We start from the raw sequence: 23,566 nt of genomic DNA, 5'->3' as shown, positions 1-23,566 counted from the left end.
TAGACGTTTCAAGTATTCCTCCATATATGCTAAACCGTAGAATTCATCATATCAAAGTTGCTGCTAAAAAAAGTGAAGTTCGCAATCATATCTAGATCATCCAAAAAGTCATCAGACCACATTCTGATGACATGTTTCATTTTGCTCATGAAGCTTACCTTGCTCTTCAAAGCTGCAGAATTTTAAGGTGACACCTCATAAGCACTTAAAAGATAGCATGACTATCGCTTACTCATGATCCCACCTTTAATATTTCTTGTTTTACTTTACTTTTTTTTTAATTCAGCATCATTTTGGGGATTTCCAGATGTAGTGAAAACATTGCTACAGAATGAGTCATTGGATATCAATTACCAGAATAAAAATACATTGTGGACTCCACTACATGCAGCTGCATTTCAAGAACATGGCAAGGTACACTCCAATCTTTTTGTATATTTAATATTTCAGTCTTAACCATCTGATGAGATTAGATACACATGCATCATCGTTAAAACTCTCAAACTTTTTGGTATTGTAGTGAAGTGAAATTTTGTTGTATGCACCCGTTCAGTATTTACGTGTATTATGTAATAGTTCGTAACGTCAGTTTTTAGCGTTAGTTGTTGCACGTGTGTATTTCTTCAGTTCTGTATACGTCGTTTTAATGGCAGCATCGTCCCTGCAGAGCTCCGGGGTTCGCCTTGTTATCCCTTTCATATCTTCATAATATTCCTTAATCTCGGGTCGTCAATAGCCCAAATTTACCTACATCTTTACTATCTGGAGTCCGTGAGGAGATGTCACCCTTCTTAGAGGCAGGATGTCTCAGGTTTTTGGATGGTTCGGCTTCTGGCTTGAAGCCACTGGTTTCTCAAGATGGCAGACCTACTACAGTATATAGCGAGCTAGCGTTGATGGAGTCTCGATGTCCGCGATCTCCTTTACCGCGAGTGTAGAGTCTTCTTCTTCCTTATCGCGAGCGAGTTGACTTCAGTGTAGTAAGAGATTAAGTAATACATATTATTATTGTTAAATGCCGTACGTACCCTTATTGTTAATTAATAGAATCAGATTTTAAGTGTTTGGCTAGGTTGTACTTGACCGTACAGAGTACACATGTTAGGTTGTGTATTTGGACCTTGGTCCTACGGGTTAATAGCGTGTCTTGTGTATCGTGAAGCACGTGTGTAGTATTGCGTACTTTTATACTGTAGAATTGACAGTTCAGTTGTATTGAAAGATTATTTATTGTACCCGTATTTCAGTATTGTACTGCTCGCAGTGTAAACAGCGTATACTGTATTTTGTATTTTGAACATATTGTTACTGTTTGTTACTTATAGAGTTGTCTCAGAGCTTGTCCTTTAATCTTAGCCTTTTTGGATAGCTATAGAGTGACAAGTCTCTTGAGAGTTTGTGGGTTCAGGAGGTGAAAATTCCTGCTGTCTAGGAACAGTTTAGGTGAAAAGGCCTATAATGTGTTGCAGCTGGCATGTGTTGCCCTAGGCTGACCATTACGAAGGTGTTAAAATTCCTCGCCTGTTGGCAAACATATTGTATTATTCATATGCAGATTATTTCATAATGTTCATTTTACATTATTATTTATACATTTTTATACAATATTGTACGAGTACAGAGCCATTCCACTGTTGTGTTGTATTAATATTACTCTTCTGTGAAGTAATATTATTCATTCTTTAATTGTAATGCGAGATGGATATTTCGTAGTTTCAAGCATAGATTCTTCCTCAAGTCAGGATAGTTTTATTAAGAGTTAAGAGTCCTTTAAGCCATTTAAGTTTATTGAGCCATTTAATACTGTCATGTAACATGATTTGTTCATTTGTATATTTTCATTTTGTAAGAGTCATATTGTTAGAGTTTTGCAATAAATCGTCAGCCGTTGTTTCAACGCAAGAACACTCTTGCATCCTCATTGATAACTTATGAGTTCGAAGCGAAGGACCCCAAATCCAGCAATTTCCCCCGCCATCCGCGGTTCGCTTCAGTATGTTTGTGATGTAACATCTCTCTCTCTCTCCCTCCATCCATCCCCTCCCCATTCAACATACAGTTACACAAATAACAAGCAAGAAAGAAATGGTTAGTTACTTGCAATGTTGTCAGAATGAGCGCTTTATCCAGTCGTCTGCAGAGTTGTATCAACGAGTCATTTCTATTTGCGGTCGAGTCAAGGCACTGCCAGTGATTTTCTGGTTTATCTGTACAGAGGCAAAACTTCTCCATGCCACTTTATGTTTGAAATTTAGTGACCTCGAATCTTGACTCATTCCAAACTGGCTGCTTTTATAACTTACTTCCATCCGAATAACAAGAATTAAATCTTTACATGATTGCATTCATGAATTTCATGTCATGGAGATGTTTACAATTTAACATTTACAAGTTTTTTTTTATTAATACCTTAAGAAATTCCCTAATTTAATTTCCAACTAATTTCAATTATATAATATAGACACTTACTGTGAGGTCTTGTACAATTTGATTGGAGATATATATTTTTTTCCAGTGTCAGCCTGCTTTGTATAGAGAAATGTGGACACTAGTTGATGTGTGCCTCACAAACGGTCACCTAATTGGCATGTGTCATAGCTTTCCTACATTGCCTAGTTTAAGGTCATCAGTATTAGCGTCAAAGTTATGCACGCTAGATATTGCTAGAAGTTTATCAATAGTATTTTTGCTTATAGGCTCTGGTCCTGCACATTATTCCCAGCCAATTGAGTATTAAAATAAAGATGATCAAAGGTCTCAGTGTACATAACTAGTTCCAGAATGGTAGTAAAATGTTTCCTGCAGTGTGACCATTGGTGACCATTATCTGGCTTTTATCTGGCTCTTCAGTCAAACTGACCAGTGGCAAGTGGAATTTGTTAGTATGGACAAAAATTGCAATCAACCGTTTCATTACAGTTGCTGTATTTCTCCTTCTTCCCACAGACAATTTCACTCTAGCATGTGCGCTTGCTCCTTCAGTATACAATTTGTAAAGATAGAAAAAAACAAAAAACATTTTGTGTACATTCTGTGTGTTTTTTTTTAAACAATCCTTTGCAGGTGGTGATGATGCTTTTGCAAAGTGGTGCCCAGCCCGAGCTCCCAGATGCAGAAGGAAGGTAGGCCTGAGTCCAACACGTTAGAACCTCAGGATTATAGAACGTACATGACAGTGTTTTTAGAAACTGGTCGGCCAAAGTGTAAGCGTCATACAGTGAACGGTTAACAATGAGAGTCTGGTTTTACATTTTACAATTCAGAGAAGACCATCAAAGCCAATTCACACAAATTTTTAGCACTCAAATATTTCCTGATGAACTTCTACTTGTTACCACTCTGGATATTTTTAGCAGATTTAATTGCTAGTACTGAAAACCAAGAACTTTTGAACCTTCACTGTTAGAGTTACAGATTTTCCAGTTTCTATTTAATTTTAAATGATGATGAGAATAATGAAATGACACTCTTATCATTTTTGGTTACGATGCGGAAGGCTCAGTAACCTTGGCAAATTGTGATGGCGTGTGAGTGTGTGTGCGTGTAATACTCAGCTGTGATGGCTAGCTTCTAAACACTATATCTCAAGAAGCTCAAGTTGAGTTAGGTCATGGTAGGTAGATGTCCCATGTGTGTAGATGTGCTCTAATGTTTGTGGTTCCCATCTCATGCATATTGATGAGATGGCGCGGCATAATGTAAAAAATTTTTAATGGCTATATCTCTTCAATTGTATATCCTATTTTAGTTCATACTTGGTATGGTGATGTCAGTTGATGATATGTACATTGTCATTAATAAAAAAATTCCTTCTCGTTATTATTTATGAATGGGCGTGGCTAGAGTGTTATATCAGTGAAAAGATTGTAAACATGATATCTCGAGATCAACAAGCTGTTTCAATGTCATACTGCGAATCTCTAAAATTAAAGCTACAATAAATCTGTCAATTATCAAATGCTATGATTTTCTTTTGGTGAACATAGTTTTGTCAAATTCATTTCCGTTAAGTTTGTGAAGAGGCTCTATATGTCTTTAACAGAACATACAGTCTTCCAGGAAAATTGCAGGAAAGTTGATATGTAGTGTTAGTTAAGCACAAGTGGCAGTTATCCAGTTTCACCCTCTGAGCTTCAAGGGGTCAACATGTTATCTCAAACTTGGCTCATGGGTCTAAAGGTATATAAGTCTCAATTGCTCTCAAATAGGCAATTTTGTTTTGTGATTTATACCATATGACTTGTAGGTTGTCAAAATATTTCACAGTGCATTTGCAAAAGTCATGTAGAGCTCTCAGTCTAAAATAACAAATCTTGAAGGGATTTGCAAGCTCAAATTGGTAACAGCAAATTCATACAATCTATGTTTCCACATTAATTTTCACATAGGAATTGACATAAAAAATTCTATACTGTCAAATCCTTATCAGTGAATTAAATGTTGATGCTTTGTCAACATAATAACTGATTCCTGATACCTTACTTTATATGTTGCTGCATTAGTCAATAGATAATCCTCTTCATTTAGTTTGTGCACAAGTTCATGAACATATTAACATGTATAGTTTACCACACTATGAATATGTTTATAAGCATCGCATAATCACTAAATGTTTCGTTTTCTGGTTGTTTCCTTTAATAGGACAGCTACAGACTTTGCATCTGCTTCAGACAAAATATGGGCTCATTTTGCCGCAATGGGTTGTCCAAGGACAACTAAAGAAACCATGATTAGAAAGGACATTATTAAAAAGGTAAGTGGGTGAACAAATACAAGTAAAATGTTCAATTTGAGGATCTCTAAGGTCATGGGAGATGGAGAAGGGAGGTGGGAGGGGAGGGGGGTAAGGTGGGAGGGGGGAGAGGTGGGAGGGGGAGAGAGGTAGGTTTGCTGACATATTCTGTCGCATCCTTTATCACTTTCCGTTTCCGTTGTTTTAGACCTGACCTGACCTAAGTTTCCAATGGTTGGAAAGATCCTTAGTACTTAATACAACAGCCCCCTGCAACTGATTATCTCACACAATGGCTATTTCCTGTTGACAACTGGTTTTTGTTTCCTTGCTGAAAGTATGCAGTGTAGTATGTGTGTGTGACACTTTGCTTGTAAACATGAAACTCAATATTCTAAAGTTGGATGTACTTCAAACTTTGTATGTAGATGCACCATATTGATATCTCTGTTGCTATTGTTTTTGGCTGAGATCAAAGGTCAAACTAGATCTCCAGCGGTCACACTGTGGAAACATTGCAAACTTGATATCTCTATTACAGAAGCTTTGATAAATGTCATACTTGGTATGTTGATGTCCCATATCTAGTAGAGGAACCCGTTTCAAATTGGTGGAGGTCAAAGTTCATTTGAGGTCAACATTTATGTCAAAAGTCTGAAAATGTTGTTAAAACGATAACTCAAGAAGTAATTCTTTCATGAGTTTCATACTTAGTATGGAGATCCAGCTTGGTGAGTGCAAGAACCCTTGTGAAATGTCAAAGGTCAAATGAGGTCAGCAGGTGTCAAAGTCTGAAACCTTTTAAACATGATAACTTCAAATTAAGGCTTCCATTAATCTGTGAATTCTCCATTGCTATGATTTTGTTTTGGTGAACATAGTTGAGTTAAATTCAAGTCAGTTTAGTTTTGTGAAGGGGCTCAACAAGTCTTCAACAAGATAAAACAGTCATACAGGAAATGAAATCTGCTTTAAAGAATCAATAGTCTTGCTTTAACACACTCACACACAGACCCTTCAAGGGGTCAACAGGTTATCCCAAATAGTCACAAAATTGGCCATTTGCTGTATGATAAATACTAGATGATTTTGCTTTGGCAGTATTAAGTTGTGCAATATTTCACAGTCTCTAAACAATGACCTCACCTTCATTAATAACAATGATTAAATGGATGGTTGCAATGTGGCAGAGATGATTGGCTAGCTGCAAAATTGGTAAAAGAATTGTCCTTTAATTCATACATCTGTGTGGTCTATATTTCACATCAAGGAAGCCTGGTCTTTCTGGATATTGAAGCCTTTTGGGATAAACATTCTATACTGTAAAATCCTTACCAGTGAATGAAATGGTCAATGCCCACAAGAGGGTGCTACAAATAAAAGTGGGAAATCTTATTATCTTTTCTAGTTCTCACTTAATTCTTGGACAAATTGAACTCACTTGCTCTACAGTAGTCAGATAGTTTATGTGTAATTTTGAGCAAATTGTGTGGCAAGGAATGTACTATCCACTATGTAGGTTCACTGGTTCAGACTGAAATATCTTTCCTTCTTGTACCATAAACAACTGTTAATTTTGCATGTTTTGATTTCATTGCCAAAAGCTGGTTTTGTATTCTTACTGAGGGCTTGATCAGGGGAATTCCCAGTCCTCAGGCATCACTTGAAAAGAATTACCAGCCCCGCACTAGAATTCTAATTTTACGGTGTAATATTGTTATAAGGTTTGGGAACTTGGAAATTGAACAATGGAAAAGCTAATTGGGTCCTCAGTCCGCGTGGTTAAACACACCTTTGTGTGGGTGGGTGTATATGACACCGTTTGCAAATACAATAACTCTAAAATTGAATTATGACTGGAATTGTTCTTTAGTATGTGGGTTGGTACAAGAACCTTATCGAAATTGGTGGAGATCAATGATCAAGGTCGATAGAGGTCAGACTCCAAAACCATGTAAACAAGATAGCTCAAGAAGGACTACTTGCTTGAACTTCATATTTGATATGTAGATGTTTGTAGTGAGTACAAGAACGCTGTTGAATTTGGTGGAGTTCAAAGGTCATGTAATGTCAACATATTCTCCAAAAGCCAAGTCAAGTGTACTTAACACTAGGTACGTGGATCTCTCCCTGTCCTTCAACTCTTGTGCAACATTTCCATCCTAGTTTTGCTTCCTGTCACTAAATTTTGTCTTCCACTCATTCTGCAGATTTCAAACTTAATGTAGTAGTGAATAAACATGGTATCTGTATTGTTCTGCCATTCTAACTTGTATCTTAACACAGGTATCAGCTCCATCTACCACACGTACGGAAAGACCAACGTCTTCTACCAGGGCAAATATGAGAATGGTACGTAGACATTTTGTGGATGGACAAAAGTAAGCACAATGGTTTCATATCAGGTAAAAAATGAAATTATGGTTACTGTAGTGTTGGTTCCAGGGCAACGTTACTTAAACCACAAAACTCCTGAGTCGAAACAGGAACACAAAGATAAACTGTTCTTATTCGAAGGCTAACGTAATATATTCTGGTAACTCGATGCATGTATACATAAACGAAACCTCGGTTGGCCCAGGGGGTGGCCGCATAACATTCAAATCAAGGTATGCATGTATTATCATTAAAACGTAAACAAACCAAATAAGGTACCTCAGTATTTCAGAGTCCTCTATTGGTGAAATTGGAAGAGTTTTGTTCGACTGGATTAATTTATCTTAGATTTATGTATACCTGGGGTGGGCAACCTTTTCAATGAATGGGCTAGATATAAGGAGTGTAAAATTGACTGGGCCGCACCTATCCAACGACCTGCTGTTGATTTCAAACCTTTGATTTCGAGGACTTTCAAGCAATTGGTGTGTGTACTTACATCTGTATTCACAAAATCATATTGTCAATACAGTACAGTTGATAATTAATGGGGATAATAGGCCTACCTGACACCATCATTAATGCCGATAAATTCTAAGCAGCTAGCTTGCTTTTTGTGATGATGTAAAATAGATTGATTTTTTTCTTTTTCTTGAGACATCTCACAGGCTGCAAAAAAATCTTTGGCGGGCCGCATGTGGCCTGCGAGCCGTAAGTTGCCCACCCCTGATGTATACATACCTATGCCTGTTGTTATATTTATTACACAATTAATTTTCTACTGATACTCTGTTACTTTCTATCACAGGCAGCGTATTCCAGACCTGATTCTGCCTATGTTATCAGACCAGATGCCGGCTTCTCTAAAAGCAAAACTAATAATTGTAAGTTGACATTTTAGGTTTATTGTGAAGAATCTCAGTTGAGATGTAAAAATTATAGAACTGATAAATCATTGTGCAAATTCCCCCCCAACCCCCTCCCCACCCAAAAAACTAGTTTTGGATGCAATTTAACGCTTTGTATATGCACAGCAAAATGGAACATCGTTCAAGATGATTTCTTTGTAGGTGGAATAGGAAACTGCATTTCAAGTGTGGCTAACCTTACCATAAATATCCTAGGGTCTCTACCGTAGAGCAAAAATGGTATTGCTTGTGTCTTATATTTACATCTTTGCCATACTTGTAATAAACCTTACAAAAGTTAACTCTCATAGGGGAAAAAAAAATCAAATTGTCTCACACTTTCTTGGTTGATGTACCTATGGGCAGCGGCATAACTATAGGTCTACTGGAGCCCATGCACAGGGGGGAGGCCTAGTGATGAGGACCATGCTGGAGCCAGCCACTGGGCCCCATGTACTATTTCAGGCATGAGAGTGCCATTTCTAGAGTCACCAAATGTTAATAATTATTTACCCAAGCCCAACTATGGTTTGTGGAATGTGAACTCTCCTGTTGGAGAGGGGGGGGGGGAGAGGGGGGGGCATTTCTATTGCTGTTGCCTCTTGCTGGGCTACTGCCTGCAGGCCTAGCCTAGTTTGCATATAAGGATTTGGGCTGACCTTATTTTTATTATAAACTAGCAATGATAATTACGATCTAACTGGACCTATTTGTGAAGTAATCCTTTATGATGTTCCTATTACAAAAACTCTTTAATAATTCTTTTGTGTGAATCTTGTTTAAGGTTGAACTTAAGTCATGACTTGCCCTGACATGTCCTCCCACCCCCATCCCTCCTCTTTTTGTGTTTTTTATATGATTATTACGGTGCATTTACAAAATGTCCAGGTTTTAACTACAAATGTAAAGTTAAGAAACCCAACATATAAGCTATCTGCTTGAGGTTTTATGAGGATTTTACTTTCATCTTTCATCATCTGTAAAGCGTCCCAGATGTCAGCCCTTCTCGGTGGAGATGTGTTAGCCGGAGAAAACGAAAGTCGCCATCAAGCTCTTAACTCGTCCCAACAGCCAAGCTTCTCTATCTGGAGGACGTGAAGATAGCAGTTTCCTCTCTTCATGATCGTAGTTGTGTGGATCACAGATGGTATTGCTCTCCATGGAACAAATATTCATGCCACTCGCTGGGACCTGCATAGCATTAACCCAAATCATTACTGTCTTGAACATGCTTCAGAAAGCTCACATGACACATAACATGTCGCCAAATGTGGTCAATACCTCATGATAAGTATGGAATTTGGCATACGTACAGGACTAAAGTGACCAGACCTCCAGTGTGATACCTGGCTAGCTTGATCTCTCTTCAGAGAGGTCCTACAAGTCGCAAACTTCAGGAATACTGATTCCTACGGTGGTCCTGAAGGGACGTGCCAGATGTTTAGTTACTGTGTTGCAATTAGATTTAAACACAAAGTTGTGCTAATTAATACTTTTTAATTTGTGAAGATAGTACCCCGACTGATTGTTTCCACCCCTCGACTGAATGCTTTTCACCTGGCGTTGGGGGTGTGTGGGGCTCTGCACTAGCCATTGCTTTGGTAAAGTAGTAATCATGTTTACCAAGTTGGATTACAAACTGTTAGGTTGATTTATGAGCCAACACTCAATTTTGAGGTGGTTGTCATTGTGTGAGGCTGTGAGCAGCATTATTTATTTTCAAGTTTGTTTTCCTTTAAAGACAAAACCTTGAGTGGTTTAGTGCATTTCTCTATTTCCGTTTTCACTGCCAAGGTTTGTAAGTGTGGTTGTGGTAAGCATGTTAGAGATACTTTCTGTACTAATAAGCAAAGATATATGATGTTGCTTGTGATTGATTTATTTTGTGCCAAACTATAAGTTGCGTACAGCCAGTTAGGTTATTAGCACACTCCAGATGCGTTACATTTTGATTACAAAGAAAAGCTACCACATTGTAATGGCAAACCAGATATTTGATTTTGTGTATGTTGCAGTCGGGTGGAGTCTTCAATTATTCATGCAAAAGCCGCTTTGTGATAAAACCATCTAATATGGGCATTATAAATACAAAATTAAATTAAGAAAAAAAAGAAGCATGCTTTAGTTTGTTGTCAAATGTGCCTTGCTTATCATGTGCGAACTGTCATCCAAACGGCAAAAACATCCATCAAAATATAAGAGTTAGGAGGGACAGAAGAAGCTGAGGAATGAAAGACCTGTCACGCTGTCACACTTTGTCAGTGTCAGACCTGTCAGACTTTGTCAGACCTGTCACGCTGTATGTCAGACTTTGTCAGTGTTATAACTTGGCTGTCTTAATTATAGCCAAACCTATTTTAAAGCCTGAATTTTACCAGACATAATTTACTCCTTTTATATTCTTTTTCATTCATTAAGTTTCCTCTTTATTGATGGTTTCAGTAGAGTCAGACCTTCATTTGACAACCAGGACTTCCAAAATATTGCTAATAAGTTCAATGTGTACTACGTATTGTTCTATAATACATGCAAGAGCAGCACGAGTCTATGATTGGACCTTCGTCGACACCTTGTCGCCATTATATATATATATTTTCTTTTCTGTGTAAATAAGAATTTGATCATATGAATGCTAATCCTTATTACTTTATGGCACGATTATGTACAGCTAAACTGCATGCTAAATGACGGTCTGAAATTACTTTAAGAGAGTTACTCGTGGAACTAATGCTATTGACGTGTATATGTGCATTTTTATTTTGTTTAGAATATTTATTTATTTCTTCAGAGTATTATCAATAAATATCTTGGAAATTTGAACTTTTACTGTCTTGTGGATTTTTGACCTGTTTTTTGACATATGCTTTGAAGTGATCTTTCTATGTAATACATTCTAGATGCGTGTTGAACAGAACACATTTTAATACAACAGATGGTTATTTGAGATACACTTTGAAGTGATATTTCTATGTAATACATTCTAGATGTGTCTTGAACAAAACTCATTTTAATATGACAATTCTTTTATCAATTGTATCAAATGACACAGGTGTGAATTTGGTTAAACATCATAAAATGTTACGTGGCTTGTGCCATGAGACCCCCCCCCCCCACCTTTGGTGACAAAGCAACTGTTGCAGGCTGGATAACTCCTGGTTAGTCTCCTGGATAACTCCTGGTAACAGTCCAGCATTTTCTTCATCTGTCAGAACTTGCTGTTCTCCAATTTGTAAGTTTGTTTGGAAGGTCACTATGAGGGATTCCTCATTAGGCCATACACCTAGCTCACCCTTAAATATTCTTGCTAGAATGAAAGTTCACATAGGAAACACGGGCCTCCAAAAGCCACTTTACCAGCATAATTCTAACAAACCTGTAAACAAGAAAGTCCACAGAGAAAAATGGTAAATTCTGTCCCCTTTTTATTGGCTTCATCTCTCAAGCATCACAAAACCTGTAAGCAACTGCAAGCTTTGCTTAATAGTACAGGATTAAATAAGAGGTTATATCAGTTGACTTTCGTTTACGAGAGATATGTAAATCTCTAAACATTATCATCAACAGTTGCAACCAAATGGGGGGGGGGTGGGGAAATAAATATCACTTCAATAATTTCTCACCACATGTAATACACTACCTCCAAAACTGCAGCATAAAGTGAACAAACATGTTGTAACACACAATTGGAAATGTGGAGTAGCAAATTTGTCTACCCAAAAGCCTACCTCTTTGACATGGATATGAAACAAGCTAACCGAGAATGGAACATAATGAACAAGATTTGTATCTTTCCTTTTATATTGGCAAACTCAAAAGATATTGATTTGCATTTCACACAAAGTAGCTGATTAAAACAATATATGACCCCGACCCCCCTCCCCTTAAACAGCTACAAATTACAGCACTTCAGTGTATTGCTTTACCATCATTTGGACACACACAGGTAAGCTCAATAAATTGAATCATCATAACATTTTTTAGTGCAGTGACCTACATTGTCTGAATATCATTCTCAAAGTCATTTCAACTCTCAAAGGACATATTTCATTATTGAATTTGACGAAATATCAACTTTTAGGAAATCATTTTAAGGACCCCTTTATAGGTTAGACATTTTCACGTTGAACCATTTTTGTTGTCAATATTGAACTTTACTTTATTTCTTAAAGGGAATTTCAAATGCAAGACCTACCTGTAAGCATCAATACATTATTACACAATACCTCACACAGTAAGCATCCCAGCAAGGTACCTGGGCTATCAATTAATCGCTATGTTTTTTAAAGATTGACACATTTCTTCAGAGTTGAAACTTCAAGAAGAAGATATTTACACACAACCTTTTCCTTCACAATGAACCAAAAATGATTAATATTGAATTCATGCAGCTATTAACATGAGTTACTGATGAATGTCTGACAGGAGTTGCCCTGTGGGCAGGCCATCCCATTACTGATGACCAAGCAATACTGTAAATACCATCAATATTTCGGAATGATATCTCAGATTTGTGGGCTTTCTCAATGTTTATGTACTATATAATCACAAAAAAGTAGTGGGAAATGTAATAAAAACCAACAAAATATGGTTGTCGCTGATATAAGATATAGACAAGGAAACCATCATTAAATGAATACATTGACCGACTTACAGACACATTATCACTGCAGATCTGCTACAGAAAACATTTCTTTTTTATAAAAAAAATTTGAAAATCAGTAATAACCCCAAACTTGATTTAACAGGGCATGGGATCAAAAGTTCACCTGGGGGACCTAGCACACCACAAAGTCACATGATACTTACTTACTTAGATACAATAATGACAACGCTATTGACAACAGTTGTCTTGGTTACAAATGACATGAAAGAAACATTTAAAAATGAAACAGCTTCACATGAAATGAAACAAGATGTCATCATTCCCATATTTGTCACCTTCCTGTGTTGTTAAAGAAATGTTGACTTTTGCTCAAAAGAAGAACCAGAAGAAATATTTCCAGACTTTTCCTGTAGAAACCAAGTTTTCTTAAAATATATGTACGGTAGATATCATAACGCTGTACCTTGCTCATAATGAAAGAAGATGTTTTTTTTCATCACTTTTGTGACTGCATCTTTTCAAGTCCTTTGTAAGATCAACTGTTTTACATTACAAGAATAATCCAGAGGCAATATTTTTATTTTTAACTGATAAAAATACAAAGCAGTCCTTAGGTTTCTAATGAAATTTGCATGAAATTTCTGCTGTTTTTGTAGTATTGACAAGCTCGTTACAGCTTTTACCACAAAGTGAATTTGAAGCATATTGGTGTGATAAGACAACCTACACACTGACTACAAAATATTTGTGGCTTGCTGTATCTTATAATTATTGCAAGTAATGAGGTGAAAATAAAACTATTTCTTTCAGCAAGCATCTATGACATTAAAACACATCATCTGCCTTAACTTCACTCCAGGCAAGGTTGGTGAACTGTACAGAATTTCGTATTTGCTAATTCTGACGATTTCTCGCCATTTTTTGGGAGAAAAATAGACCAACATGCACTCCTGATACATACACATTGGGTACTTCACAATGAAAGGTAAAGTTCACTCTGCTAAGGTTTGTTATTTTACATCTATTTTAAAAACTCTTGACCCTTTTACATTTGTAGACACTTTAATCTATTTCTTTGTTTTTTTAATATGTGTTTCATTTATCTATATCTTTCTTTTTGTTTGTGCGATGGAACCTGGTTAAGTTTTCCAATCACGACAGAAGGTGTGTTTTCATCTCAAGACGGCCGTCAGAATTAAGAGCATATTTCACTAGGATGATCATCGCCCTGGTTTTAGCAGTCAAACATTAATTAATTCTGGACTGTTTGTTTACAATGGGGGCTCTCCAGCAACACCCCAATTATAGAGGGCGCCACCCCAAATCAATAGAGGGCGCTGTCATATTTGTTCCTATCTAGTTCCACGACCCTTGACCTGCTTCAGTCTCCGGCTACAGATCACTAGTAGCATCTACCAATTTCGATCGTACTTTATGAAGCAGAGATCTTTTTAAACTTATTTTAATAATAGTTTGGAGTCAAGCTAGCTAACTAGCAAGATTTTCTTTTCAAAACAACAGGAGTGGAACCATGAATGAGTCAACCACCCAGCGTGTTCATCAGCTGTATTTGCAACTTAAAGAGTGCTTTCACGCAATTGTGGTTACTTTAATGCATAGATTGGTAAACAGTGCAGATTATGCAGGTTAGAACCGATATGACACCGCCCTCTGTTGACAATCCTAACAATAATAATGGTCTTTTATGTACATAAACCATTTAATACCTGAGAAATGTATTGAATGTTCAGAAATTCCTTTCTAATTGGAGACGAATTAAAACCGGACAAGATGTCAACTTCATTCCTTCATCGATTGTGTGTGACCTTGCCTCTCTGCTGCTGACACATCAAGCTAACTACACCACTCAAAACAGCACAAAAAGAAAGCGAAAAAGCCTTCTACAACCATAGATTTCAGTTACAAACAAAGAATATTGCTCATATCTTTATGAAGTGTTTGTTATTTCTGAGAGCTGAGAGATGAAACAGGCGCTAAACACTCTCCAGTGTATGGACACGATACAGAATGTTGAGAAGACGACCTCTTGACCCGTAGATCACACAGCAAAGGCTTTTTTTCCTTCCTCATTGATGACGCAAATATGCTGCAAGGAAAATGGAGGGAAAGTTTAAGAAAACAGTGGAGCAGCAAGATCAATGTGCTTCTGCTTGCTATTAAATTTATCCAGATTAACTTGGTATTGGTCAAATATCATTGCTGTAACTATTGAAACGCATAACCGTATTTGATCCCTCATCCCCTTGTATGACCTTTATATATATAACATCGATGAAAACATGAGGCAGGGCTGAAATTACATGGTTGTCCGAGACGACTAAAATTTCTTTTGGACAACCAAAATTGCATTAGAGGTTGTCCGAAGGACGACTAAATTATATGTGGAACGTACTATCACATTTATTTCAACTCGACAAAAGCACACAATCAAAATAAACACCCCTTAAAGATCTGATAGTTCATGTTGGTATAACCCTCCATTCATGGTGTGGACAATAAAATAATTAACTAAATAATTTGGTACGTTCCTTGACAGGGCAAATTTTTCTCTCCTTTTTGCAAGTTTATGGTTGGTACAAAGTTGTTATTCTTTTGAAAAAACATACCCCCTGCTACCACAGAGGTAGCCAGTACATTCGATCAACATGCAACTGAACGTCCCATTGTAAATTGCATACATACAATGCATACAGCCATAAGTTAGGCCTAGCCAACATTTTAAAGTCGCATGATAGTGGCATGGCCTACTTAAAGTTGATGACAATATATGTATCATACGTAACAATGTTGGGAGATATGGTTACAATAAATACAAGAAATTTACCGATCTCACCTTGTTAAAATCATTTGATACGAACAGTGAACAGCCCAGCTAGCTTTATTTTGAAATCCACAGAGGTTGTAATTGTAACACAAGCCTCTGCTAACATTACTATGGCCCAAAGTTGACTTCACTGACATGTGAATTACCTGCACGTAAAACCCATCTTATTGGTCCTGTTTTTAAGCCTGCAGCTTTTAATATCCGATTAAGTCATTAAGCAGGTGGCTTTGCAATTTTGGTGTTTTCGTAGTTAACAAAAAAATACATTCTAAAGGCAAAGTAACTTGGTTTTTGATCGTTAGATGTATGGAAGTGCGCAAACTTACCTCTAAATCTCTGTAATACTCGTTATAATCTAATGCATAGCCAACCAGGAATTTGTCAGGAACTTCAAAACCAAAATCTGCAAAAGAGGGGAAGAATAAACAGCACTTACAAAATGAAAGTTTATTTGCCAAATACAGACATATCAAGTTACTCTAATGTCAGTAATAGGTCTGGCCCACATCTGATACACTGACCCCCCAAACAACTAACACCCCCCCCCACCAATCTGGTATTATGCAATACAGTAAATGGAAGGCTGTAAGTGGTCAGGTGGAAAGTCACTTGATCCATAAAATTTCACATCATGTATCAAAAATTAACATATTGACTCTCATTAGCTCAGATTATTGAAATAATATGAAGAATCCTTCAATCACAACAAGAACAGTCGATAAAGATGAAATTTGACTAGACATTTGAACTATATATATGTAACACTCTAAACAACCTACTGCCAGTCCTCAGTTTACTAGAGTTGTTCAACTTTAAGGAGGAGAGTCATTCAGTTTTAAGGAGAGTCATTCAATGAGCAAATTTCACATTGATCTGTCTGTCTGTCAAACTTACTATGTCTACCCATGGAGCTATAAACAGCTCCATGGTCTACCCTAGCTCTTACTTGAAATATATATACATGGTGTTTTGTAGAATATTAACAGTTTGTCAACATTTTTGTTTTTATTTTTACAGATGATATACTGATACTAGTAAGGAAAGAATATAACTACTAACAATCTGGTTTGTAATTGTTACTCCTAGACGTCCTCTTGACTAGCAGACTACAGACTTTTACACTCTTGGGATTATGGTCGCTAACGATCTTCAATAGTTTCATCATGGTGTTACCAGTATCTATAATATCCTGAAATATAGAAAAGGCAAAAAAGTGAGATAACATGATGTGGATTTATTATGTACAATCCTGGGGTGAGTAGGTTCACTGTTCATATTGAGAGAGCATAAAAGAAATGTTAATATATAGTAAATTATGCTTATTAATATTTAACCAAATTAATTTCTGGCACAGGCATTTTATAACCATCCTCTCACATGATGAGACCATTGCTTTCGAAAATTACCTTGTCAATTCTGTTTACATCACACCACCACATATTTCTATACATATACAGTATCATACATGTCATGTAGTACAAGGTAATAAGCTATACGTAGTAGCCCATTCAGGAACAAGGAAAGACAGCGCATCACATAAAAATGAACACAATATTTACAGCTAAGCGTGTGAATGCAATTTACTTAAAACTTCAATGTTTTACAGTGTTTATTCTAACTGATCATAAAACGGAAAAGTCAATCTGATCAAACTACTTTTCCTAATAAATAGTCTACTCCGTTTATTTTTGAGGTCGGGGTCATAGTTTCCCAGACAGATAGCATAGTTGACAACTCAAGGTGTCAATGCAAGCAGCTGATGTGTCTCACTTAATACACAGAATGACATAACTATAACTAAGTGACTGATGTAAGTGACATTGTAGACCAGACAGATGTAACAGTGCAAAAGTATAAACAAGATAGGTAAGAAGGTGGCACAATGGGCTTACGTAACCATAGTTACAAACCTGAACACTTTCTACCTCTTCCATGATCAGAAATAATTTCTTACCTTCATAAAGAATACATAGCTACTTTAATTAAGCAAACAACTGTAGTGAAATTTAGCTATGACCAGAAGTGTATTATCTCTAATGGCTATATTTAATTAGCTTCAAAAGCCATCAGTTTTGGTCCCAATTTTGTAGCATGTTAAAATTGCTGAAATTTAAAAGGTTTGAAAAACATTTTTTCAGGATGTTATGACCATCTAAATAATTTCCAGTCACTGAGGAGACCTCAATTAGACAATTAACTGTGTTGGTTATATAAAGCACTTTACTTTGTTTCGTGAGAGAGGTGGTGGAGAGACTTTCTGGAATATTTGGTGGCAATACTGATCTCCTCTCCTTATATGCAGATCTATAGATTATGAATATTCATTTGGGAATTCCATCCTCACCTCAACAATTAGAATATTTTTATCTTCCAAGGATTGTAAGTTGTCACCACCAATGACCTTGATCTCACCGGTGGACCTGTCATTCTGAAAAATGGAAAGACGGAAACGATGTGACATGTCAACGTGCATTTAACAGCATTACTTAATATGAAAGACTTCAACAACACACTAGAATTAAACAAGGAAACGATTACATTACACAGTGCACAGTGAAACAAACCACCTACACTGCTAACACAGAGTCTATCTGTGTGAACAAACGTCAGTGAATAACAAATTCTGTGTAGCAGTTTTGAAGGATTTAGACTTCCTCTTATAATATACGGTGGTTCCTTTGTACAAAATAAACACTGCTGTACCTATTTGGATTTGTATAGCAATCTGCCACTTTTGCATAGGGGTTTTGCAGTGTTATACCATATGAATTATTCCCTGAATTTTCCTGCAAAATATATATGCTATTGTGAAAGACCTTAACATAGATTAGTTTGCTCTACAACTAGTGATATATAATATATCAGAGTGTTACAGTGTATGGAAAACAAATGTACAGGATGTCTGTACATTCTTGTACATAGAGGAAAAAAATCAACATTTGCTTATTGATTTCAGTCTACAGAGCTCTTCTGTAACATTAAACATGATGTTAACTGCATATATATCATTTTGACAAAGCTGTAAGGAAACGACTACACCATCTTTAATACCCTTATTTTTTGTATTTCTTTAGTATGATACTAATTTACTGCTTGTGATGCCATAGATCTATCAGATCTAGGTCCATCAATGGCAAGGTGTTGTCTACTTCGAAATCACTTTTAGGAGGTGGATGAAGTGCAGAGCAATAATAAGTTCGACTTGACCACACAGAACTACAGCCCTACATCATCATCGATATTGCCTTTCTGGTTTTGCAATGACCCCTAAGACCCTTCTGCTAAGTACAACACTGAGGAGCTAACCAGTTCCACTTGACCACACAGAACTACAGCCTACATCGTCATCGATGTTGCCTTTCTGGTTTTGCAATGACCCCTAAGACCCGAACTGCTAAGTACAACACTGAGGAGCTAACCTAGCTTATAACTGATATTCCTGTTAGGCTCAGGTGCTAGTGCTGTTGCAATATTACCATATTGGTAATGTACAGTACTTATTAATATGAATTTTACATCTCAATATCATTTCCAAATCTAGCCTAAACGTTAATACGATACTTAAACTGACAATCAGAAACAACAACAAGTAAAATCAAATCAGAACAATGCTTGTCAACCATGTTGGCAACCAATCAAAAGTAATTATTTTTGTTTTGCTGGTATCACTACGATGGCATCCTAAGTTGGTGTTTACTAATTGTTGTTGAACTGTTTCCTGTAAGTTGGTTGTAAAAGTGGATTGTCAGATCTAAGAAACTGAGGTCAAAACTTGTGTCTTACTGGCAACGATAGTTTTCCTAACTTAGGTTACATTGTGTGTGCACTGCCCATTGCGACCGAGGAGCACATGCCGTTTTGTAATTTTACATTAAGAATTAAAGATATCGTTTTTTTGTGTGGGAGAACAAGAACTACAACACATCGATATGAAAAATCTCATATCGAAGTAACACCATCAGACACAGGCCCATCTCTTTTAAGCATTCATATAATTAAGGCCACTCTGAGAGCAGAAATTTTGAACATTGTCAAAGTAGTCTGTAGCTGGCTTACCTCATAGCTCTTTAACCTGATAAAATCCACCCTCATTGGTACCGACTTTGAGGCATGACGGTTAAAAGCCTTGATGTAATCCATCAGATCCGAGCAGAACTGATAACCACCCTTCAGGACACAGAGGACCACGATTGGTCTGCCATCTCCTAGGGCATCCCAAATATCCTTAGCCAGTCTCTCTGTTCTGATGATTTAAATAATATTATAATATAATATAATTATTATGATTAATTATCATATTTATTATTTTTATTATTATAAATATATATAATTATTATTATTTATTATCATATAATATTGAGGATTTATAAAGCGCAGACATATCCAACAATAGCAGTGTTTTTTTTTATACTTCTACAGCCCATCCATTACTTGTATGCCCCTACCTAACTCCTTGGGGGGGTGATTACAATTTGGCCCACCCACCTTTTTAAGTCCTGTGCACATCACTGAAGAGCTACAAGTTTACACAAATGATAAAGTTAAATCCAGAATAACAGCAAAGGAAATTTATGTCACATGATAACCAGAGAAAAGGAAGGAAATCCTGAAACGGATGTTTTACCTAAATCAGACTAAAAATCTGATTCATTATGTGTGAGTCGTAGTTCATACCATGACTTTGACTTTGAAAGCACTACAGCTTACCACATCAGACGAAGAACTTGGCAATTTTTGTTGTTGCTATGACTACCCCTCAGGAGGATTATTGCCCAAGATCATATTAAGTATAAATATGAACCATTCCAGTGATGTGGATAGGATGGGAGAATGGGTGGGAGGGGGTTGGCTGGAGAGGCAAGGTAAACTCACCTGTCTGCAATCACACCCCGTGGTATCAAGATGTTTTCAACATAGTTGTAGTAATGTTTAGGAACACAAAACATATCGATTGGATAACCTTCAAAGTCATCATCTATCTGGAAATAAAAGCAAAAAAATTAGAAACCAGTTTTATATTAACATAAAGATTACAGACATGGTACGCCATTGGTACAGCAATTTCTCAACCAAGGTTCAAAATACAAGTACAGTATAAGTATGGGTGTACGGATGCAATTATAGGTAAGTGGCATATGATAGGTAAATAAAATAGGTAGACCTTCACAGCCTACTGTTTGGACTAGTGTTGATAGTCGACTCTTTCTTTTGTAGTCGATGAATCACGATTACTGTACTCGGTTACAGTTATTGCGTCATCACTGTCATTTTTACATTGCAGAAATACAGTCAAAACAAATCTCTCTCCATGGTGCACCGTCTTTATTTGTTCTTTCATGTCTTAACGTGTGGTGTCTAAATCATGTTAATACATCTACCAAACAGAAACTGTTGAACAACTTTCAATAAACAACGTTTCTTAAAATCCTTCATAGTTAATCTAGAACTTTTGAAATTTGAATGAATCTACGAGGCTAATACACTACTAGCACTAATGAAGGCAAACAATGATAGATGTAACACCTTGTAGCGGTGTGATTAGTATGCAAGAGTTTTCTGTAGGATGTTCAACATTCTAGGTTAGGCTCTAGCCTACACGATGGGCTGGCAGGCACATATTTTGCACAATTAAACTACACTGCAATCGACACACTAGATTAGACATTCAATAAATGTGAACCAGGCCAGTAATGAAGTAACTGTAAACATGTTTGAAGAAATGACAAATACTTTGGCAATTATAACTTACAAATTTGCGACTATGCACAATAATCAAACATTGCTTGGACTGAATGTTGCACTGCAGACCTAGCGTATTACTGACAAGCAAACGCATGAATCTAACCGGAGCAGGTGCTTGTCGATTTTTAACACAGCAGTGCTAGTGCAGCATTGTGAGAACCTGTTCTTTTGCCATATTTGCTGACAAACTGCTTTAGTGCTGTCTTTGATAGGTTAGGCTATTTTTCAAAAGCAGATTATGTTTAGTGCTAGCTTGTAGTCCACTTATCGCAATTTAGGGTGTGAGCTGGCCATCAATCGAACTTCCAAAGTGTAATCGCGACTACTGAGGTAAATCGATTATGACTATCAGCACTTGTTTGGACCATATTTATTGAGAGGTAACAATCGTCTAGGCGTATACATCAGGCAAACCCCAAATTCCTAGTTACCTTGGTTCCATTCGTAGAAATTAGTTGGCCAGCTGCAACACATTTATAGATGCTACTGTAGACCACAAACATTCTAAAGCCAGTGGATGAATTTAGCAGCAATCAAATGAACGCTGTAGTTTCACATATAACTCAATGCCTTCTAATCAAATTACAGTAGTTGTTCCATCATCTAATATTCCACTTCCCTTCAGTTTATGCTGAGTTTACCACAATACGATGGTAGCCTCCTTTACCATGGAATTGGAAGGTGGTCAGATACCTGAACAAAGGTACATTAATACCTACAAGAAATATAATTGGTTACTTTTTAAGCCCATCCACCTCATCTATTTTGAGTAGCAATATTTACAAGGTATGGCAACCTACACAAACATTGGTACACAGATCCATACACACATCCCATTCAGCATTGATTCTGTGGTGACGCAACACTATTACGATAGATTTAGCTATTTTAATAGTATGACCTCACTATTTTGGAGTTCTTCCGGTGTACCCCTCTGGGTCATGCATGACCCAGCCTTGTAGTTTTGGTTTAGGATTTCGGAGAAAGGGAATTCATTTAACACTTTTCCATGTGGCTCTGCGAGATAAAGACACTTATTTAACATCATCTTGTCTTTGTTTTATATCCTACTGGAAAAATGCATTTTTCCTTGCAACTTTCACTCGCCACTTATCTTTCCTTAACTGGAGAGTCAAGATCATTACTTTCTCTCATCATTATATTTTGTTATAATTATTTATTTCTTTCCTTATTCTTATTCCTTTTGATGTTTGGACTTTCGCAGATCTGTTGTGAATAGTCAAGAGGCCGTCTAAATAATTGTAATTAGGTGAGTTGCAGTTTAATGACTTAGTATTATTTTTATCCACTAATAGTACCTACAGCCCCTATCACTTAAAATTACATTTGCCTCTGACAAGTACAAACAGACAGCAGTTTTAGTTTTACTTTTGAGAAAGCAAATTTAGAGGGTTTGACTTATGGTGCAAACATCAAACAAACTAGTTGTATCATCACTGCAACTAATACTCTACAACAGGATGGAGGCTCTGTGGACTGTTTCATAGTTGCAACATTACATCTTAAAATGACTGAGACTGTTTTACTAGTGAAACTTGCTTCAACACTTCTGACACATCTTGTGTTCAGAGAGCTTATTTCCGAAATTGGCAAGGTATTCTATAGTGCTCCTGGTACATAACTTCTAGTTACAATTAAAATATGCTTAGACTGGCCTAGGTGCTGTTTATTTCTGCAAATGATTAAAATATCTGTACTCTAGCCTCGGCCTAACCAAGTACTCAGAAGCATGTTATTTAGCATAGGCCATACACTTACCCTAGACCAAAGTAACAGTTACGCTATTTAACATTATAACACTAGTTAACCTAGCTCATTTTAAGGAGGTCTAGCCTATAATAAGAACGGCCAGGCAAGTTAAATTAGGATACTCACTGCAATAAAATTTTTGGCCATTTTCTGTGATAAGCATCGAGCTCGAAGCCTCAATCCAAACAGAAGTGCAGGTAGGAATGTCAAACAATGCTACCGATGAACACAAGTCTTTGTAAAACTGCATATAATCCAGTAATGCGCTTAAGCTGCTCCTAGTCCTAAGTTAAGCTTGGTATGTGAATTGCAATGCACGCCGAGAAGCTTATCCTAATTAACAATCGGCAAGCCAGCTCAACAATGGATACAGGTGCAGAGCATTGCTTTCGGTACCATATGTATTTCTGTAATGTAAGCCCAGCCTAGCCTAGTATTTCAACGGGCTAAAGAACGTGAGTGAGACAGTGGTAGATGTCTATTTACCACAGGTTCCATGCGATGTTACGTGAATTCATAGCTCTTCTCCCGCCAGTACAAATCCCGCGAACTAAGTTGCAATGATTATTCATTATTGCAGGGCGCCCTCA

The 23,566-nt window shown here is 36.9% G+C and overlaps 2 protein-coding genes across 4 annotated transcripts in view; one reads left to right on the top strand and one right to left on the bottom strand.

Annotated features, from left to right (window-relative positions):
- The window catches only part of LOC139958372 (uncharacterized), a 17,966-nt gene extending 6,051 nt beyond the window's left edge, over window positions 1–11,915 (top strand). The window contains exons 3-8 of one of the 2 annotated variants that reach the window (XM_071955385.1): window positions 287–414; window positions 3,064–3,122; window positions 4,642–4,753; window positions 7,019–7,084; window positions 7,917–7,992; window positions 9,002–11,915. In XM_071955385.1, coding sequence (XP_071811486.1) covers window positions 287–414; window positions 3,064–3,122; window positions 4,642–4,753; window positions 7,019–7,084; window positions 7,917–7,992; window positions 9,002–9,114 — 554 coding nt within the window. In that variant the 3' untranslated portion in view covers window positions 9,115–11,915. Of the gene's footprint in view, window positions 1–286; window positions 415–3,063; window positions 3,123–4,641; window positions 4,754–7,018; window positions 7,114–7,916; window positions 7,993–9,001 lie in introns of both variants that reach the window. The other variant, XM_071955386.1, reaches the window with a different exon arrangement.
- On the bottom strand, window positions 11,421–23,566 carry LOC139958374 (hypoxanthine-guanine phosphoribosyltransferase-like). 2 transcript variants are annotated; one of them, XM_071955390.1, is made up of 7 exons: window positions 23,463–23,566; window positions 20,337–20,443; window positions 19,521–19,707; window positions 17,809–17,892; window positions 16,524–16,653; window positions 15,791–15,867; window positions 11,421–14,726 (listed from the first exon to the last, which is right to left on the bottom strand). In XM_071955390.1, exons 1-7 carry the CDS (start codon window positions 23,472–23,474, stop codon window positions 14,679–14,681), a joined length of 645 nt encoding a protein of 214 aa, XP_071811491.1. In that variant the 5' UTR covers window positions 23,475–23,566; the 3' UTR covers window positions 11,421–14,678. The 2 variants fall into 2 exon arrangements, with proteins under 2 accessions (XP_071811491.1, XP_071811490.1); XM_071955389.1 differs by having other exon boundaries at window positions 23,103–23,496.

Source organism: Apostichopus japonicus, chromosome 18, assembly GCF_037975245.1.
Source record: "Apostichopus japonicus isolate 1M-3 chromosome 18, ASM3797524v1, whole genome shotgun sequence".
Lineage (NCBI taxonomy): Eukaryota > Metazoa > Echinodermata > Holothuroidea > Aspidochirotida > Stichopodidae > Apostichopus > Apostichopus japonicus.
The sequence above is the reverse complement of the archived record's forward strand: the minus strand, read 5'-3'. Positions and strand labels throughout refer to the sequence as shown.

Excerpts from the sequence above, each read along its gene's own strand:
- LOC139958374 (XM_071955389.1), bottom strand. The coding sequence starts at position 23,123 with ATGGCCAAAAATTTTATTGCA. Across the intron at positions 16,654-17,808 it reads AAAATATTCTAATTGTTGAG|GATATTATAGATACTGGTAA; the intron begins GTGAGGATGGAA and ends TCTATATTTCAG. Across the intron at positions 15,868-16,523 it reads TAACAATTACAAACCAGATT|ATTTTGGTTTTGAAGTTCCT; the intron begins GTTAGTAGTTAT and ends CCTCTTTTGCAG.